Source organism: Antrostomus carolinensis, unplaced genomic scaffold, assembly GCF_000700745.2.
Source record: "Antrostomus carolinensis isolate BGI_N321 unplaced genomic scaffold, ASM70074v2 scaffold20459, whole genome shotgun sequence".
NCBI classification, from domain to species: Eukaryota; Metazoa; Chordata; class Aves; order Caprimulgiformes; family Caprimulgidae; genus Antrostomus; species Antrostomus carolinensis.
The window spans coordinates 266-21,028 of NW_010336667.1; the positions used below are offsets into that span (position 1 = coordinate 266).

A 20,763-nucleotide genomic window follows, 5' to 3' on the forward strand; every position below is an offset into this window, starting at 1 on the left:
CACCAAAAGGCTCTGCAAACCTTCTGACAGAATTATGTGTACTTTAAAAGAAAAACTGATTCCAGAACTGGAATGTAAAACTCAAGATCAAGTTAGAGGAAAAATAGTGAAAAATAAAACTGGATAAAAAGCCTCTGTAGAAGCCTACTGAAAGGCTTTAGAAATAAATTAAACCAGACAGGCAGCATTAACTTGGGCTAACCAGTGTAACACATATTCCCTGCTACCACTTGTAAAGTGTATAAGCTTGAACTTGAAGACTCTAATTTTGGGACATATTCATGTTCCCTCTCATAACACTCCCCAGGTAGCACAAAGGTTAGTAGAAGCACACATACAGGAAAATGACAGTATAGTGGCAATGTCCTAAACCTATCATCTTAGTGCCATGTGCCAGCATGGAAGAAGAGGAGAAAAGGGTTAAAGGGTGGATCAAGAAACACCAGTGAAAAAGAAAACCTACAAAAGTGGTATTGAAATACTCCTTCCTCTATAATTTGAGCACAGCTTTTACCACATACTACCAAACTTCGAAGAACATTAGTTTCTGTAAACTCAGATACTGTGTTCAATACAAACCTTTAGCTGTCCCTCTAGCTCTTCAGTTTTCTGTTCTAAAGACAGGCGCTTCTCTTTGTACTCTTTGAGACTGGTTTCCAGCTGAGCACAGAATTCCTGCTTGTCATTCAGCTTAGCTGTAACCTGATCCAGCTGAAGGCTGACCTTATTTAATTCCTGAGGTAAAATAAAAATACGAAGATTGTTAGTCTTTAAATAACTTCCAACAGTTACTAATGTCATAAATGCTTTAAATGACCTAACATGTTCACATTAAAAAGGAAAATAATATTTCTTTTATTCTGAGGTGCAGGAGATTTGAGAGAGGAAACAAAAACACATGCACAAATTCTCTCTGTTAAACTGATGAAATTTCTTTTAAAGCCTCAACATTCCTCTCAAACTTTACAGGTTGTGAGCTAAATCTTAACAAAGGTGTTTTAACTTATAAATGGAAGAGGAATTGTTGGTAATAAACACACTAGATCCTGCAGTTAGTACAACAGTGACTAGAAAGTAACTCTATAAAACCTTAAGACAAAATTTTTGCTGTCTTCATGAAATCAAGCACCATCAAAGAGGAAAGCCAATACCATGGAAACAGGCAGTTCTCCACATACCAGAGATTATTTCAAACCTTTTGGTTCAACACAAAACAACATAATTTCCACAAGAGACCTGAATACATTCACCTAGTAACCACCATGAGGACAGCTACATCAAAGCTTGTTGCTCTCCAATCAAGCCAATTTATTTAATTGTTCATTAATTATTTAACAGTTGCAAAAAGAGGCCTTCTGTTTCTAGCAATTAATTCTATTCCCACCCTAAAAAATGGTGCTGTTAGCATCTGCTGGATGTTTCCATGAAGACCACAGCAGCACTGATTATAACAATGCAAATATTTGATTCAGCAGCCAGTGGAATCCTTTAATAGGATTAACACACATTAAAACACATAATTTTAAGTCTTTTGGGTTTTTGTGTCAGTTAGCACGCAAACAATTATTTCTGAACACAGGCATCCTGAATTTATCTGAATCTGCAATAAGAGGTGTTTTCACTGGTACCCAGTGCATTCTACAATCTCTTCTTTATAACCTACAGATGAGAATTGAATTATACCCTGATAGGACAGCTTAGATTCTGAACCACAACCCCACAGCAAGGGGTGGTTTCCTAAGTAAATTCTTTACACTGCAAAATGCATCTGGTCCAGATTACAGCAAAAAGAATAGAATACATATCACGTAGTTAAAATATCCAACATTATGATTTACAAATGCATATTGACGTTAATTTAGTTTGCAAACAAATTATTCTTAGGTTTTTAAGTAGTTTTTCAGGTAACACAGAAACTTTATGTTCCTATGCTTATAACCTGTTGCTTATCTTGCAGTGCATGCTGGGCAGTGTCCAGATGATTCTGAAGATCCGCTCTTTGAGCAGCTTTCGATGCTTCTGCTGAAAGTAGCAATTCAGTCTTTGCTTTTAGCTGAAAGACAAGTTGTATTTCACTAAAACATCTATTTTACCACAGTTAATTTAATTTTTTTAATATTTATCAGTAAGTTTAATAGTAAAATTGGTAGTTTTCATGTGCTAGTGTAAAAAAAAGATTTTCAAGGTTTAGAAAAATATCAGAATTTTAAATCACAGTTAGTTCTTACTTTGAGCTAAAAAAAACAGACGAACAAAAAAACCAGTACCAGTCCCACTCACCTTCTATTCTAGAAAAAAAATTTTTACTTACTAACAAAGAACAATGGGATAGATTTACTGCAAGACACCCATGCATACCTCGATAACTTCAGATTGCATGCACATTTTTAAAAGCAAAAAGAATAAGAAACAAAAATACGCTTCCACATGCAAACTATCTTTCTCTGCTCCTATTTGCCTGTTAGGGAGCAACCTCCCTTCCCTTCCAAAGGACCCAGCAAACAAATTAGAAGGTGGGTATGAATGTTGTTGGTGTAGAGGCGCATTATTCAGGGTCACCTGCTATTGTGGTTTACTGTTTTTCTACCTAGTAGAAATGCCACTTCTCTGACAACTGTAAGGAAGCTCACGTTGCCTTAAAAAGCATTTGCAACAGTCCATAGATTATTCAGTTCTAATGTCTTGGTAAAAAAACCAGCCCAGATAGTGTAGTGGAGTCCAGTAAAAACATCACAAAGCAACACCAGAAGAAGTTCCTAGAGCTGTTTGGAAACTGAGTGATGCTAATTCAAAAGATACCACAGTGTATTAATCCAACAACAGTACTCGCTGTTCCAAGTGTACCAATGCAAGAACTTCTGATCAAATGTTATTTATTTTTTGGGATAGCTGAATATAATTAACAGTTTTTAGCTGAAGCAGCACTTATTAGTAGGAGAGTCCACGTTGAGTCCACACTGGGGAATTTCCTTGTTTAGTAAATTAACAACAAGGTGGCCCACAGCTTTTTTGTTTTGTTTTTGACTGAAGACACCAGCATAGGAAATTTCTAGGTAACAACAACATCTTAGTGACATGACAGAATTTCACTTTGGTGCACAGAATCCAGGACTGATAAGACCGTGGTTTTGTACAGCTAACCATTACAAATACAATAAGAGATGCTTGAGGAAAGATTTTCCCAACTCAATTACGAACCTTGGGTTTTTTTTTAATTACAAACAAAAACAAACAAAAAAGCAATATAGAAAAAAAAAACCAACCAACACAAAAACCAACACTTGCCTTCTATTGCTATTCTGAATCCACTTACATTTTCCTCAGTTTTATCTGCCTTATTCTACTTCATTCATCTGTTAGTAAACATGCAGTTTTTCCCATATTGCTTTGAATGTTCTCTGGAGAGAACACAGAAATCACAAGCAGGATTTATCATCACCAGATAGTATAGAGTTCCATTACCTGTACATCAAGTTGTGAAACTTTCTCTTTACTTTCATTTAGCTGGCTGGTTAGTTCAGTGATATTTGCTTCCAGAGAGAGCACACGGTCTTGAGCAGCTCTTAGATGTGCCTTTTGCTCCTGCACTTGCTCATGCAAATTCTCTTGGGCTTGTTTATGACTTTCTGATTGATTCTTCAGTTTCTCTGTCAGCTGAGTTACCTGCAGTGAAAAAATATGAGGTAAGCAGAAGAGAAGGCTGGAACAGCATCCAAGGAGATCTTTTGAATTTTAGTGTGTCTTATCATGGCTTTGGAGACTCAACACTGCGATGTTTCTTTTTCCAAACTACTGCAGTAAAGCTATACTGTACACAATACCAGACTTTAAAAAGGCTACCAGCTGAAAACAGAAGCAAAAGGGAATCATCAATTTGGCCTTACTGTAACAAAAACAAAATACTAAGGAGACAACACATGCAGGCTAAACTGAATTTTGGTGTTGAAAGCAGGAATTAAACCTCTTTTTAAAAAGAGAAACAAATACGTATATGTATCTAAAAATTATTTGTAAGCGCATATTACCAGCATATGTACACAGGAAACATCTAGGAATTCCTTACTCTGTGATGATGACAAGGAAGTCATCGAAACACAAGTCCTGGGAAATTTACAGTAAGACCCTTAAAGTAAGTATCAAAGAAACAGCAAAGTACAGGAAAAATCATTGTCATATCTGATGACAGAGAAAGAAGGACACAAGATTCAATAATCAGAATGAGAGAAAAGAAACAAGTCTCTGAGTTCTTACCTGTATTTGCAATGCATGGTTTTTCTCTTGTAGCTGATTAAGAACTGCAGTTTCTCCTTCACCAGCTTGAATTTTTGCATATAAGTCCTCTCTTTCCTTTTCTAGCAGAGAGATGTTTTCCTTGCTCTTCTGAAGTAAAGCCTCAAGATTTTGAATTTTTTGGTCCTTATCTCCAATTTGTCGTAATACTTGCTCCAAATCATTCTAGAAAATTGCATAATACCTTCCTTAATTATAGGGAACTTAGAAGTTATTCCTAATGCATAAAATGTTGGACAAATTTATTAACCATTTCCTGTACATTCTGTTCTAGATTTACAAGTGAATTTAGTGAACCTAGTATAAGTCATGCAAGTCACTTGCACAGAGAAAATACACTGAAAATAATGAAATCCTGCAATACACTTATACATAAGGATACATAAATATGTTACCTGGGCTTCTCGTAGTTTCGCTGTAGTATTTTGCTGAAGCGTCTGTTGTTCCTGGTGCTGCTGTTTTGCTTTATCTAATTGATGTTGCAATTCAGTGGAATTTGCTGCTTTTTCCTTTAGCTGAAAGAAATCAAAAAACAATCAAAGCAAACAGAAAAACAAACATAAAAACCCAGACTAATGAGTGAAAAAGCACATTCAGTATGCCAGTGGTGCTCAATATTCATTCTAATGCTAAAAGATTTTACTCTAAACATGACTATTTGAAAACCAAGATAAAAATAAAAGTGTGCTAGTTAAAGAATCAGAATCTAACCAAAGCACTCATTACTATTAATAGGTGAGATTCTATATCACAAGTGAGAACTATAAAACAACTATCAGATACATGTATTTTAGCTCTCAAAAATCTAAAACATAAGAGATTTTTAGTATGTTTTTTCCAACTGCTGTTAAGAGGTAACATGACTGATATTACAAATACCTGTAAAACAATTACTATTATTAGAAGTTTTAGTAGCAATTTCAGTTTAACAGTCTCTCCACTTCTATACTGGTCAAGGCTCTGCAAATTAGCTACAGAAAAGCTTTAAAGCTTTAACAACGTACCACTCAGATACTTGGTCAGTCCTCACAGAGGTAGCAGAAAATCAGCAACATATACAAGGTGCTCATTAAAATAAATACAAATAAATAAAACAAGTGATTTCTACCCATCCACCCCACACAGGTTATTAACTATCAATGACCTGCTATGCCATGCTCATTTTTTCTTGATGTAGGGCTTTATATCACAAAAATATCTACACACAACACTTCACCCATATGGGCACATGGTGCACCTACGTCTTTTTTTCATGAGATTCTTAGGCAAAACTCCTAAGTGCAAAAGCACATCTTTTGTTCATCTGTAAAGCAGCATGAACATCCGTGCATTCAAATGAGCATTTAGCCCTACAAAATCTGTAATGCAAGTGACACTTAGGCAGATTTTGACAATTTTACTGTAAGACTTTAATAGTATTAGTCAAATTAAATTCCCATGAGGACAAACTTTATAGCAACATCACAACAAGTGTATACAGGCTACTATCAGAACCAGAGCAAACTAGAGACTGCATAAAAGCCCATACCTGCTCTTCGACACGAGAAAGTTTTAATTGCAGATCTGCCACCTGCTGCTCTTTGTCCATCAGCTTCTCACTAGAGAGCTGCCTCTGTTCCTTGAGCCGCCCGTGGGCTTCCCCTAACTGGCGCTCTGTTTCTAGAAGTTTACTGTGCAACTGAAAAAGAAAAAAAAAAAAAAGTCATCCATTTTTTTAGTCATTCTTCAGTCAACAGCTCTGATGCTCAGAATCATAGAATCATAGAATGGTTAGGATTGGAAGGGACCTTAAAGATCATCTAGTTCCAACACCCCTGCCATCAGCAGGGACATCTTCCACTAGATCAGGTTGCTCAAAGCCTCATCCAGCCTGGCCTTAAACACTTCCAGGGAGGGGGCATCCACAACTTCCTTGGGCAACCTGTTCCAGTGTCTGACCACCTTCACAGTGAAGAACTTCTTCCTAATATCTAATCTAAACCTGCCCTCTTTCAGCTTAAACCCACTTCCCCTTGTTTTGTCATTAATTGCCCTTATGAAAAGTCAAGTAGGGTGACGTGCTCTTCCAGCTGGACATAAGCCTGCTTCATAATTTTTTTCAATCGTCAAAAGCAGTACTGTACCACTTTCCAAGTGCAAGGATGGCCTTTTACAATTCATGTTATAAAAAGCTCTCTCCATAAAATTAGCTTTTCTTCTATTTGAAACTGTCATCATAGGCACTGGGTTACCTCCTGCCTACTTCTACATGAATGCTTTTCATGGATACACAAACAAACTTTCAACTCAATGCAAAAACAGAGAATGGATCAGGCCTTGCAGCACAGCAAGAACTTTCTGCAGGTACCAGGACGAATGAAGCTTGCTTTCCCTATGAATTTATGTCCAAGACCCTTGAACCATTCACCTTTTAACTCCACGTCCTCCCTTCAATATCCCTAAATGCTTCTCACAGTTTCCTCAAATCCTACTAATACCTAGGCAAAAGGCAGCACAATCTTGTTGCTCACTGCACGACACCGCTTGACCAGCTGGCTGTCTAGCGAGACAGCAAAAGGAACAGTGGTTTTGATAACATTAAATCTTTCCCCCAGGCATCGAGGGAGCGAGGCATGAACATAAGTCTCTCTCCTTTACCCAGCTGCCTATTTCAACAATAATTTAACACTGAAGAACCTAACACTGGAGACCTTTGGGTCATCTGTCAAAATCCAGCTGAAGTTATCAAAAAATGCAAAAGTCACAGGGGATGGAGCCAGGCAAACAAATGTGCCTATGCCTTATTTTCTTAGGAAACCAAACTGAATTATTTGTTTATATGTCCACAACCACAAAAACTGTGAATGAAGAGCTGTTTGGCATGCAGCCAAGATGCTGATTACTAACTGTGACTGGACAGTTAAGAAAGAGGTAGGAAAAGAGGGAAGACAGGGTAAGGAATGAGACCATAATCTCTCCTCCAGTAATCAAGAACATTTGTCTTTTTCTGCAGGAATCACTAAATTATTAATACTTCCTCGTCACTATAAATATGAACAAGAGCCAGAGGAAAAAAATTAAAGAAGAAAGGGTGAAACAAGATAACTATTACAACTATTCACAGCTATGTAATTACTGCGAGAGAATTACTTGGAAAGGAGAAAATCAGCAAACAACATTTCACAAAAGTCATTTTTATTATAGGCGCGGTTAAGTATTTCTGAAGGACTTTAAGACTGACTTTAAGTAAACAGAACCATAAAATCCAGGACTAACCTATGTTACAGAATACAAAAATCATAAAAAAATATTCAGACTTTCAAGGACACATCAAGTAGATTCAAATTGTTTCAACAACAGTTTTTATTAGCAATTAACATTTCTTTAAGACTGAAGTAGTCCATATTTTCTTGTGTCACTCTCTCTACTGCTGTGCTGGAACCAGCACTATCATTGAAACTCCCTTCCGTTGTGAAGATAACTTCCTTCACGTCACCAAAATTCAAAAACATACAAACTTCACCAGCCATGGATCTGTTCAAAATAATTTTGAGAAGATGGCAAAGATTCTTTGAAAATGGGGTTTGACTAAACAACTATACATATACCTTCATAAGCAGCATTCATTGTGTCAACCTAAGCTATCGGACTACATGCATAAAAAGATAATTCCATTAAAGTATTAAGTGAACAAATAATGGTTTAATTTTATTTTATACTGTGTATGAAAGGCTTTTTTGCCTCCACAATTCTTTTACAATACAGTTCTAAAATATAACCTGAGATCCAGCAGCTTGTTCAGGTTTTCTTGCTTAGACTGTCTTCCTTGCCAATGGTATCACCAGAGAATGTGTGATGTCTCCATTGTCTTTCATAGGAATGAATTCAGCAATGCTTTATTCACTTTCCTCCTCCTTCATTTTCCTCTCCAAAAATCCCTCCTGAAAATGCCCTCTCAAGCTGAAGCCAGATTTCAGCTCAGCCTTTTGGCTGTGCTTCTGAAGCTTGCATACATGCTGCCTAGGCAGACTGAGGCAGTTTTACCAAGTGAGGATTCCTGAGCAGATAACTATTATCTTTCTTCCCCGTGACAGAAGACTGATGGGAGAAGGAAAGTCATTCTGGGCATGTAATATAGAAATGAAGTTTTGCCAAGCCACAGTTCTTCCAAGATAAACGATACACACAGACTTTGAAACTTAAATCTATTTCAGACTTGACAAAGGGTTGAAATTGAGAAACATTCATTTTAAAATGAATCTTTAGCGAGAGATTAAGTATGTCATACTAACAAAAAGGCAGATTAGTTTCTCCATTTTAGGACTGGACATGATTCCTGATGCACAAATATTTCTCCAGTCTAACACATTACTCTCCAAGACACTAGATAAAACAGAGTTCAACCAGCCTCAAATGTCAGTACGCTCAATGTTATATGAAAGTCTTGCTTCCATAACGCATTTGACTCAGCAAAACAGTATTTAAACAGTAGGGGGAACATAAGTTCTGGGTGTTCAGCAACATAAGGAGAAGGTGTTTGTGGAGAGACAAAAAGGAAGCAATATTAAGACTTCACATCATCCCTGCTTTTCACACCACGTATTCCCTACTGTATTCACAACTCAATTTTAAAGCAAAGCAAGCACTGTTCAGTTCTAACATAAAATGAAGATTTACTTTTCTGAAATGTCCTGTAGAACAATAAAATTACTACTAAGAAATGAAACTACTTCTGATACTCTACCTGAATTTGTTTTTCTCATAACGTGAATTCATTACAGCTTCAGCTACCTTACTGAATAAATAACCTTGCTAACTTCTTAGGATTTGTCTCTTACCATATTTGTCATGGAAACTCAATATTCTGGGTTGCCCTCTCATTTGACAATATTTCCCTTATTTCAGGGAACATATCAACAAAAAAAGAGGAGTGGAAAAATTGTGGGATGAAAGAAGAGTTCATTTAATACTGTAAGAGAAAAAGAGTGGATGAAAAATCTGTTTCAGACCAGCTAAAGCATTTTTTATTCATGTACAAAAAAACCTCAAGTCAGAACATGAGAAATAAGCTAAAAAGTTTATGCTCGTTCAACCTTAATCTTCAAAACTAAAAGTATAAAGATAGCTTTACAAAAGAGTTCCACATAGAATAGAATTAGTAAGACGTTTTCCTTTCAGAAAGGAAAACTGACAAGAGTTTAGACCTACTAAAAAGGTTCAGACGTAATGACATACAAACACCAAAGAGTTTCTGTGCTCATATCACAGCTTCTTCTTTTTGCCTGTTCTTTTCTGTACTTCTGAAAACAGAAGAGGTGAATTTATTTCATTCTCTGTGGTGTTAGGAAGAATGCTTTATATTCATTCAAATACCAGTTAGCTTTGTATTTATTCAAACAGAAGTACTGGTTAGTTAATCCCCTTCAATAAAAAAAGCAAATGCATGTGCATACAAAATATGTATGCCCAGTTTAAAAAACCCTAATGCGATGGTTTAAGGAACCATCCCAATAGGATGACCTGTGAGGTTTAAGGAACCTTACCTGACTGAGCTCGCTTTGGAGTTGCAGGCCATGCTGCTCTTTTTCTTCCCTCTGCTGCTGGAGCTGTTTACATTCTGCCTTGAGATGCTGGTACTTTGTCTCTACTTCAGACAACTCTTCTTTAAGTTTCTGGCTTGCTTCCCCCTTCTCACCTAGCTCTGTCTGTAATCTCTGTATTGAGGCTTCAGATGCAGACAGCTTTGCCTGAAGCTGTTGGCAGTCCAGGTCTTTCTGGTGAAAGCTTGCCTGCACGTTCTTCTTACTCACAGACACTTCATTGTGTTTTTCCTCTAGCTGGGTGTAGTCCTGTTCTTTCTTCAGCAGCTTCTCAGTCAGGCTCTATGAAGAGAGTTACACAGCAATTCAAGTGCAATTCTGCTTACAGCTGTTCAATGTATTATTCAAATTTCTTCTCAAGTGTTGATGCTGAACAGTGAAGAACTTGCTCAAAAACATTATTAAAGGAAATATTGACCTCTACTTTGTATTACACAAGTTAATTCTGGAGCCCATCAGTACACAGTTTCAACTGGAAATAGTTTTTCATATTCTCACATAAATCCACTTCCTCTTACTGAGAACACCACACAAACCTTATTTCTGTACCCTGAAGACTAATCTGCTTTCCCTCAACATCCAAATTCTAAGTTATTACAACTGCATTTGCTTGGGGAATAGCTGAAATAGTAATTTGAGTTATTAGTACACAGAAAAAGTTTTCAAGTACTACTGTCCTTCACACAATTCCCTAAGCAAGAACATTTGTGGTTTAATTCCTGTCTAATCCTGTGTAGTCATCATGCTGGTCCTTTTCAGAAGTACCCTAATTTTGCCCCATCACTATACTTACAGTATGATCTGCTCTACAAATTATGGAAGAGAACCTGTGATGTTGATAAATCACAGAATTAAACACTCATGATTTAACCTGCATTTTAGAAGATGTTTTTACCTTGTAATTCATACCATCTAATTTCCTTGCATATAAATCAGCTCAAAGAGGATAGTTGCTTTGAGTTTGAAAACACTAAAAATTGGGATTCCCTAAAGGAAAGACATGAACATTGCTGAGTGTCAGATTTTTCTTACCACATTAACAGTAAATATTGCCAGATCTAAGGTCACACAATCAAATTTAAATGCTGAGACAAATACTGGAAAAAAATAATTTACAGATAATTTGCAGCTATTACATAATGCTTTTTATCAAATTTCATAAACTAATCAAAACTATATTCAGATAGAAATTAAATACCTTAATGGACATGATATAATTCCAGAAAGTTTAGGTTTTTCCCCAAGCTTAGCTGAGGCACCAACTAGAATTTCAGAGATCTCCAAGCAGGACAAAGAAGCCATGAGAACCATTTCAATTTTCCAGTGACACTTTTTGAAGCACAGAAATACAGTTGCAGGGAGGCCCTGGTCATCATCCAACCCAAGTAATTTATTTCATCTTCTTGAAATGTCCCAGCAGGTTCCATTTATTGCAGCACCTTACTGGTATCTATCTCAGTGGAGCATTACTATGCGCACCTTCTAAATGCTCGCATTCGTCCTGCAGCTTCAGTGACTACTGTATTCTCTGGTGACTCTTTCAATTAAAATACAGAAAAAAAAAGAACACGTCTAGCATGTCAGCCTGAAAAAATGTCAGCTCTGAGATGCATCTTAGGTATCAAAACTTCAGACAGTTCTGCAACTTTGGAATAACACTGTTACAAAGGTAGCTTAGTCAGTGCTGCAATTCTAGCTACGCTGGGCATCTTAAAAGCACACTTCTGTGCAGTAGCCAGGGATGAAACCTATTTTTCCAGAAGAAAAAGCTGTAAAATTATTCAAGTAAGTTGAACAGTTGAACAGTTTTGGTCTTCACAGATTTTAACAAATTATTACTGTATTGGTTGTTATAATCCATATACAGCCACTTCTATTTTACAGTTGTGATAAACAGAAGAATCGATATACATAATTTTAAAAAGAGTCTAAAAAACAAGGAATCTTGTAAATGACAATACTAGCAGTCCAGCAACATAAGTAAGAATGAACATAATTAATGTCCTATGTGTCCCTTTAAAAATAATATACTTTCTAAAGCATAAAATTTTGCCAAAATTCTTGCTCAGGACTAAAGTTTGGCTATTGAATTCTAGCCCTGAAGTAGGATATTTTGAAATCTTTCTTGAAAAACAAAACAACTTGTTGGTGTTACAGGTATGCAGAAGTTTTTACATATGCATATATAAAATGCAGGAACAGAGTACATAAAGAACATACTGAGGTCAAGTATCATCTTTATCCTTCTGAAGCCAGTGACAAGGCTGCCACTGCTTTTAGAAAAAGTTTTGCCCTCAGAATGTAAAACAAAATTGCAATTCCCTCTTCATTAAAGAGAAAAGGCCAGGCAAGATCATTAATATTCGTACTGAATCGTGTTCCTGAAATAGCAACACATTACAGCACCTTTTTCATCACAGCTGGGCAAGTTAGAGCTAAGGTATTAATATTACTACTATTTCATAACTAGATCCACACATCACATGTAGAACTGCTATGACCTACTTTGTGAAGAGTCAGTGCAGAGCACTAACTTAAACTTTCAAGTAAAGTTGGGAGGGGGAGAAGGAAAAACAACAGAGAAACAGTCGATGTCTCGGAGCAGACTAAGACTCTGGGAAGCTTTCGGGAATGCTATATAACACAAAAAAAGCAGCAGTGCCTCTTCATCATCACCTTACACTCTATCCAAAGGACAGCTAAGAGCAGCAAAGTCTCTTCGCCACCACCTTACATGCTATCCAAAGGACAGCCAAGAGCAGCAGCTACACACAGCTGGAGATTTCTGATCCACATCCTGCACTACTCTTCTCTCTTCCTCCCTGTCTGATGAGAAATACAGCAATGAATACCAGTGTTGAAAGACACTGCCCCTGACAGCTGAACACCTTCTGCAGTCATGAATGGTGGTACAGAGTTGTCAACAGCTACTGCTGCTTTCACAAGAGAAGAGCTGGGTTTGCCTGACAGCCTGCTACCTCCGTGTGTGATTGAAGCCCACAAGCAGACTCGAGGCCACAGAGCTGCCAAGCTAAGGCCACTGAGGTTATATCAGTGCACCCAGTAGTGTATCCTACCTGGATGCATGTCCCAGCTGCATCCCAGATATATAAAAGGGATACGTGGGCACACACGGGCCACCTCTCTTCCCCAAACCTTGATTTCCACAGAAAAGAAAAGAGGGAATGACAGTATGTTACAGCACTCAAGGAAGAGCCCTGAGCCTTCAAAGCTCACAAAATACGAGGAACGCCACACTGATCCCTTCTTTTATAACTGCTCCTTGGAAAAATACACGTAATACATGTTAGTAGTGATAGTGGCCAGGCATTAAAGAACAAACTCTGTGGTCACCAATCGAATTTCAGAATAGTTACTTCAGTAGAAGGTTGGAAACTAAGCATTTTTCCCTGTAGATAATGCATCACAATTTTCCTAAAAGAAAACAAAAAAACCCACATGCAATGCGTTTAGAATTACAGCAAATCATACTTCAGGGAATATGCTGGTTTTTCACACATTAGGTCTCTTCTGGGCTACAGGCCATTACTGGCCTCTGCAAGGCAAGCCAAGCTCCGTAATTACAGTGCTTTATAAATGAAGGAAAGGCAATTCCTGCTAGTCTTGGGAAACTGATCTTATCTCGTTATCTGCTCTTTTCAGTAGAGCTCCTGAAAATACAATAAACAGCTTGCTTGAGTTGTACCTGATCTTGAAAAACTCTCTATCATTGCACAGAAGTATCTTCCCACACTGCAATGGAATTATAAATGGATACATGTATCAAAATTCAATATATTCTCTCTTGCATTAATTGCTCTTCCCTCCTCCTCAACAGCTCCTTCAAGACTGGCAAACTGTTTGAAGAGGAAATGTGATAGTTTCACTGGGCTAGTCCTTGGCTAGCAGCCAACACAGCCGTTCACCCACTTCCCCCCCACCCCCAGGGGATAGGACTGGGGGGGCAAGGATAATTTCTGTTATTTGGGAAGCTAGTCTTTACCTTTTCCAATTCTAGGTCCAAGTTCTCCAGGGACAAGATTCCTTGGCTAGCATACCATTTTTAGGGGTATCACCTTTCAAAAAGCTGCATGAAGAGGTGGATATAAACTGCTTTAAGTCTCTGAAACTAAAAGAGGCAAAGCAGCTCCTTGCCACTTCTCTTCGTCCTATTCCTCACGTGGTGTTCTCTGACACAGCAGAGGACTCTCTCATAAAGTATGGTTATCTTATGCATCAATCTGTTGCACTCCACATTGTTAATGGAATAGTGATATATTCAGGCAAAGGCTCTATACTGTATAGCAATAATTTTGCCAAAAGCTTATTTCAGTGTTGCCGGCCTGTGGAAACCAGCAACATGACAATTCTCATCACCTCAGTTCTGCCCCTGATTTAATAAGCTAAACCAAGAATCATCCTACTAAAGGTAAGTTTAATTAACCTAATTTTAATGGCACCTTCTTATATTCTTTGCAAATGCTGTTTTAATATTAGATTACACTAATTTGGTCCCTGTTCTTTCCTGTTTTCCAAGACTAACAAGGTTTCTGGTAAATAAACATACGTAATGTGTACAGTTCATATACAGTGTTATATATACATACAACAAAAAGCAGCATACATCTTTCTCCTTGTCTCTTTTCCTCCCCTACCTTCATTTCTTACCCCATAACACATGCTTTCTTAATGCAAATACAAAATGCAGCAAACTCAAAGTGTTTTGATAAAAGGTCCCAAGAAATACTTATAAGCTGAGAAGCTTATAAGCTGGAGTTTATTTAAATTTTTTACCATTCATGACTCTGATAAACAGACAGAAAATACGACAGGAGTAAAATCCAAAAGCTAAGAAACTGGAAAACCAATGAAGAGAGTTCAAAATGTCTTCTGAATTATGATTTTTAGGCAAACATTGTAGTATTTCAATGGGTATTGCTTTTTCTTTTAATCTGTGAGGTGGCAATATTGCTTAATAATAGGTAAGCATAAACTGCAGCAACTAGAAATCCACAATATCAACGACCCTCAGGATTTCAGCAGTAACATACTGACCATTAAAATATAGTGTTTGCTTGTACATTACGATATCCTTTTTGTTAAGCAAAACAGTAAAGGAATTCTCAATTTCTGCAACACCAAGAGGTGTTTTGCTACAGACTTCAGTGCTTTCCAAGGCAAGGAGTGATGTGTTTCCATTTTAATGTGAACTGACAGGCATAGGAAATAACAGCATTCTCACCTGGTTTTTCTGTTCTAGGTCTTTGACTGAACTTTGAAGTTTTTGCAGCTCCTGAACATACACAGCTACCTCCTGAGGTCCTTTAGCAAGCTGAGCTCTTAACTGGTTAATGGTAGCCTGAACAAAAAGAAAAATCCACATTTAAAACAAAGCTTTTCATGTATAACCTAAACAAAAAGAAGATATTTGGTAGCAAAATAAAAAGCATCTTGTATACAAATAAACAGCTTAAGAAAAAAATCACCTGCAAACTCATCTCAGAGCACCATCAGCTACAGAAGTATCACTGAGCATAATTTCTCAGCTGAGATTCATTCACGTCCTACTTCAGAAGACATAAATTTGCCCCAGTCCAATAGAAAATGTTAGGTTGAGCCCACAACTGATGAAGATAACAGATTATCCATTAATCACTATCACAGTTCTATCTCAAGGTGAAACCCTCCCAGATCATTGCAGTTAGATGGCCAAAAGATTTGCCTCCCTGGTAAGGGAAACATACTGGAAATGATGCTAGAAGCAAGTCTGTCATCTGACACAAACTTAGTGTGTGACTTCTGGACACATCAACCCTGCAGGTCAGCATAATCAGGGTAACAATAGTACCCCATTAAACAGGATTAGTACAAACCAGAATGTTTCAGTGACTGCACGTTATTTGAATACAGTAATGGAAGCAAACAAGAAAAGCACTTTAGACAGGTAATGATGGCTGCCTTAAAGCATGCTGTGTATGAACACACTCACTTTGAATACACTATATAATAGTGACCTTTTTAAAGAAATCTTCTTTCCTATTGTTCTCATAACCACAGATTTCAGCACAAAGGTATAAATATTGGATTCAAGAATGAAATAAAGCAGTAGAACAGAAGTAGCAGACAATAAACATACTATTTACCACCTTCCTACCGAAAAAGGAAGACCAAAAGGAACACATTAACACATTATATGACTACGTATAATCATTAATTCTGACTTTCTGTAATGCTGTGCTTTACAAGGCTGTTTCATTAAAGAGCTTTTAGCTAAAACACATCCGGGGATCTGTCTTTGGCAGAAAAAGAATACATAATGTTCTCAGAAAACAGAGTACGGATATTTTACCTCTGAGAAAATATAATGTAGAAAACATGCAGAATCTTGCTAAGGACACCACCACAGCCTCTCAACCAGAACTGTAATTTATATGCATAAAGATACACTTCTCTCATTCACAATTCAATAAGCCAGTCCCACATTTCATTCTTAACATGGAAATATATCATGGATGAATATTCATTTGTGATATTGACTGGCTGATGTGTCTGTATGACTAATGAACCAATAAGCAAACAAGAATGCATCTGTTTAACAACCTCTTGAAATTATCTTGATACAACAGAAGTCTACTATAAGAATAAAAAGCTTTCAAAAAAATTTACCTCAAATTTAAGTGTCTCCATTAGAAAGCAGAAAAATAAAATGGATGGATGAAAGACAGAAATAAGCAGTCACAAAAGCTGTTAGCAGACACAATTCTTCAAATTTGTTTTCAAATATTACAGTGTTTTTAATGACTTTGCTTAATGGGGGAAAAAAACCAGGCCCGGCTTTATTAAATTTACCCATAATTTAACCTACTAATCTTATTCTGTGGGCACTCAACAATCAAATCTAGGCACTGTATTTTATGAAGATTTATCAGATATTGAAACAAATCCCAATCTGCAGAGATTCATAGAGATGCTTAGCTTCACAGCAGTGCAGCTGTTTTCGTAAGGTGTTTACTATGCAGCAGCCACTACAGTGAGAAACTAAACATGGAAGGAGTATCTCAGAATGAACACTCATCTGAAATATCTAGACACCAGAGATTCAGATGCAAGTAAGGCACAAACACCCAACAAAAAAAAAAGGACAACAATGAATACATTTAAGTGACAATTGCAGAGCTACACTTTTCTTCACATCCTCCTCCTGCAGCATTTGAAGACACTCATAAAGGGTTAATATTATCTTTGTTATTCTCATCACTCATATCATAAATCTAACATTTTAAAGACATCTCACTTTAGAAACCAATATTAATATATGCATCCTCATCCAGCTTAGCAAAATAGCCAAGGAAGGCATAAGAACCACTTTACTCTTTCAGCCCTTGAAGTTGTCTTAAAGAGCAAATCTGAGAAGAAACATGGCCAAAATTTTATGGTCAAGACTGTAGCCATTCTGTCAATGAAGGACTTCCATTTCTTGTTTTCTTATGGCTAACACTTTTCACAACTGTGTTTTTTTAAGAAAAGTAGAAAAGTTTTCACCACAATGACTTTGAGTAATTTTTTTAAAGAGTCTGATCCGTCACTTGACATCAACAGAAAAGCTTTTATTTCAAACATGTCTTGGGGTATTGTTGCCACAGCTGGAATTCAGCAGACAAGGCAGTAACATTTCTGAGAAGAACCAGACTGCCACAGCTTACCATGTTCTGCCATGCAGCAACCTGGTCTTCTCTGGTTCAGACCACATACTGATGATACTACACAGACATCTGATATTATTATAATTGCTGTAATGTAGTTTAGAATATTTCCATATGTCTAAGACTTCTTATATGAACACATAGTAACAGTTAGGGGTATCATGCAGCCTTTTCTCCCACCTGCCATTATCTCCAGGAGGACTGAAAAAAACTTCACTTGTCTTCCTTCCTGTTAAAGGCTGCACTTTAAAGCTACATTTTAAAATGGTTAGTTAAGTCAAAACTCAAACATATCTAATTTGAGGGAACAGGAGCAATTCATGCTTCTGTGAGAATGTTTTAAGATGAAAGATTTTTGTTATGTCCATGTCACCATGTCTTTTTATCTTCACATGAAAACTAATATTCCAAACCACAAACGGCTACAGAGACAGTACTTTGAAATGGAATTTAGATTCTGCAGCATACTTGTGGGATCTCACAGTTAAAACCAAATTACAATTATGCAGTAACTTACATGGACACTTAACCACATTATATTCATAACTCCAACTGTGATATTCCTTTTTTCACATCCGATGAAGCTCTTGGCATACATAATTTTAACTTGAAAACAATGGTAGATTCATGTTTAGTACAATACTGTACCCTTGTACAATTCCTGGAGCTCAACATATCTGCTAGGAGGAGGAGGTGGGAGGGAAAGCCCTAAGGAGTTTAGAATAATGCCGGGCAGCACTTCTCTAAAGCCCAGCAGTGCAAATGAAGAAATAGAAAGTTAAAACTGCAGTTCTGAAATCTAGGGCACATGAAACCCTAAAATAAGAAAATGTCAGGAATCCTTCACATCCACAAATCTCAACAGGACAGAGGATACTATGAGTCCTACAGAAACTCTAGGCATTCTCTCATGTAAGCTGGGGAATTCTGCAAGGACCCCAGTTCACTAGGGACCACAGGTCTACATTAACAAGTTTTGCTGGCACTGCTGCATTGGTGGGGGACAATACAAAAAGGAGAGGGCAAAGTTAAAAGGTCTCAAACACCACTGGCAGTCTTCAGTGAAGATTGTTACATTGCCAAGCCATTCATTAGTAAAACTATATCAATCAGCCCAGTAGTGAGATGCAACAACACTCAGTAAGAGAATTCTTCTGCAGGTATGGATTTACCAACTCCTGAGTAGAAAAAATTATATGTTAGACAAAAGCCTTTTTGGTGATACTGTACTTTTAGTCTGATTTCTTGCCATTATCTCTGCCAGAGATTTCCCTCACTGTCATGGTAATCAACATCAAACAGGTTTTAGCCAGGAGGGATCTGAGACAGTTCAAGGAGTAAGGTTCCCTCTTAAAGATCCAAGTCAGAGCTGTTGGATCCCTTTTCCTCCATCTTGCATGGAAGTGGAAGTATTCACAGGTGCACAAGCAGAGGAATTAAAATCAAGAAAACTCAGTATTTGCTATGAGAGAAGCATTCAGTTTTCCTTCCTTAAACATGGAGTTGTCATCAATCCTATATGCAATAACAACAAAAAAGGGCTAATATTTACAGATCTCCCACCGGCAATTCAAACTTCTTCCACCAACTCAACCAAAGCAGAAGCAAGCCTTCCCAAAATACTTCTAAAGAAATCAGCATATTTTGGAGCCTCCAGTAGACAGTGAGGTCCCTTTTAAATAGGATGAATTTAAGAAACTGAAATACAGGAAAATTTGGAGAAAAAAACCTTAAAATAAAACCATAAAACTAACATAGAATCATAGAATGGTTTGGGTTGGAAGGGACCTTAAAGATCATCTAGTTCAAAGCCACCTGCCAGGACCAGGGACACCTTCCACTAGACCAGGTTGCTCAAAGCCTCATCCAGCCTGGCCTTCAACACTTCCAGGGAGGGGGCATCCACAGCTTTTCTGGGCAACCTGTTCCAGTGTCTCACCACCCTCACAGGAAATAATTCCTTCCTAATATCTAATCTAAACCTACCCTCTTTCAGCTTAAAGCCATTTCCCCTTGTTCTGTCATTAACTGCCCTGAACAATAGATTTTATTTTCTACTTTAGACTGCAGCAACAAAAAGAGGAAAACTAAGGTGATGTTGCCTGGAAACAGACTACAGGTAACATCCAGACATCTTGACCTTAAGACATGGTGAGGCCTGGCACTCACCTACTTTCTGCTCTGGTGGATAACAGGCAACACTTGGAGGCCATTGTGCAGTAGATTGGGGTGATAGGTGTGCAGAACAGATTTGTACCTTATATACAAAATATTCCTACAATAAATAATAGGTGTAAAAAGGCTTCCCACTTGACAAAAAAAATTAGAAAAAACAAAAATGAAAACCATTTTACAATATCCACTGAAATTTTTAAATCTTGTGTAAGTTCAAAATTATACAGACATCTGATATATCCTATCTTATATCCTATAAGAATATTCAAATTATCTACTTTGTATTAATAATTTCTTTTTATATATTTTAACACTTTCGCATCCATTTTCAGACACATCAACACATCATTTTCGGTAACAACTGGTTTTAATCTGCATGTAGCCCACTAAGTGAAACGATTCTTTGAATCATGCAAGAACTGCTCTATTTCTCTTTCCCAGAGAGTACAGAAAGAGTACAGCTCTGTTAGGAGGTTTTTTTCTTCTGCTACTGGATTCTTTTAATAACTCCTTATGCCAAGGAAAGGTTTTGCGATTAAAAGCATGAGGGCTTTTGGAGAGCGGATATTGACAGAATTACACAATTTACTGTAATGAAGAAACATGTCTACTAGATAAGTTAGAAGATTCTGTTACGAAAGAGGCTTTTTCATTATGAAGAATTAATATTTTCCATTTTCATACAAAAATTATGACAAAGTTAATACACACATCTTTAGGTATGACTATTACCTCTGAGTTAGCCTGCTCTGCTTGTAAGTGCTTGCACTCATCTTTTAGCTTTTCAGATTCTCTCTCACGTTCCAGAGTCATTTTGTCCATCAGTGTTTGAACTTGAACCAGCTCCTTTTTCAGGACAGCCACATCTTCCACACCAGGCCTTTGTAGCTGAAAAGTAGAAGAGTAACAATGAGTAACACGTTGTTGGCAGAAATGCTTCCACTGTCAATTTAATCTCTAAAAATCTTCCAAATTGTCTATTTATAGACAAGGTGACATATACAGTATTACAGCTG

At 37.2% G+C, this 20,763-nt stretch overlaps 1 protein-coding gene across 1 annotated transcript in view; it reads right to left on the reverse strand.

The window, feature by feature from the left end:
- Positions 1 to 579: 579 nt before the first annotated feature.
- Positions 580 to 20,763, reverse strand: part of LOC104530384 (early endosome antigen 1) — a gene marked incomplete at both ends in the record, with an annotated part of 41,938 nt that continues 21,754 nt past the window's right edge. The window contains 9 exons of the mRNA XM_029086723.1: positions 580 to 735; positions 1,940 to 2,053; positions 3,463 to 3,663; positions 4,252 to 4,455; positions 4,686 to 4,805; positions 5,819 to 5,968; positions 9,813 to 10,151; positions 15,112 to 15,228; positions 20,480 to 20,635. Coding sequence (XP_028942556.1) covers positions 580 to 735; positions 1,940 to 2,053; positions 3,463 to 3,663; positions 4,252 to 4,455; positions 4,686 to 4,805; positions 5,819 to 5,968; positions 9,813 to 10,151; positions 15,112 to 15,228; positions 20,480 to 20,635 — 1,557 coding nt within the window. The remainder of the gene's footprint in view (positions 736 to 1,939; positions 2,054 to 3,462; positions 3,664 to 4,251; positions 4,456 to 4,685; positions 4,806 to 5,818; positions 5,969 to 9,812; positions 10,152 to 15,111; positions 15,229 to 20,479; positions 20,636 to 20,763) is intronic.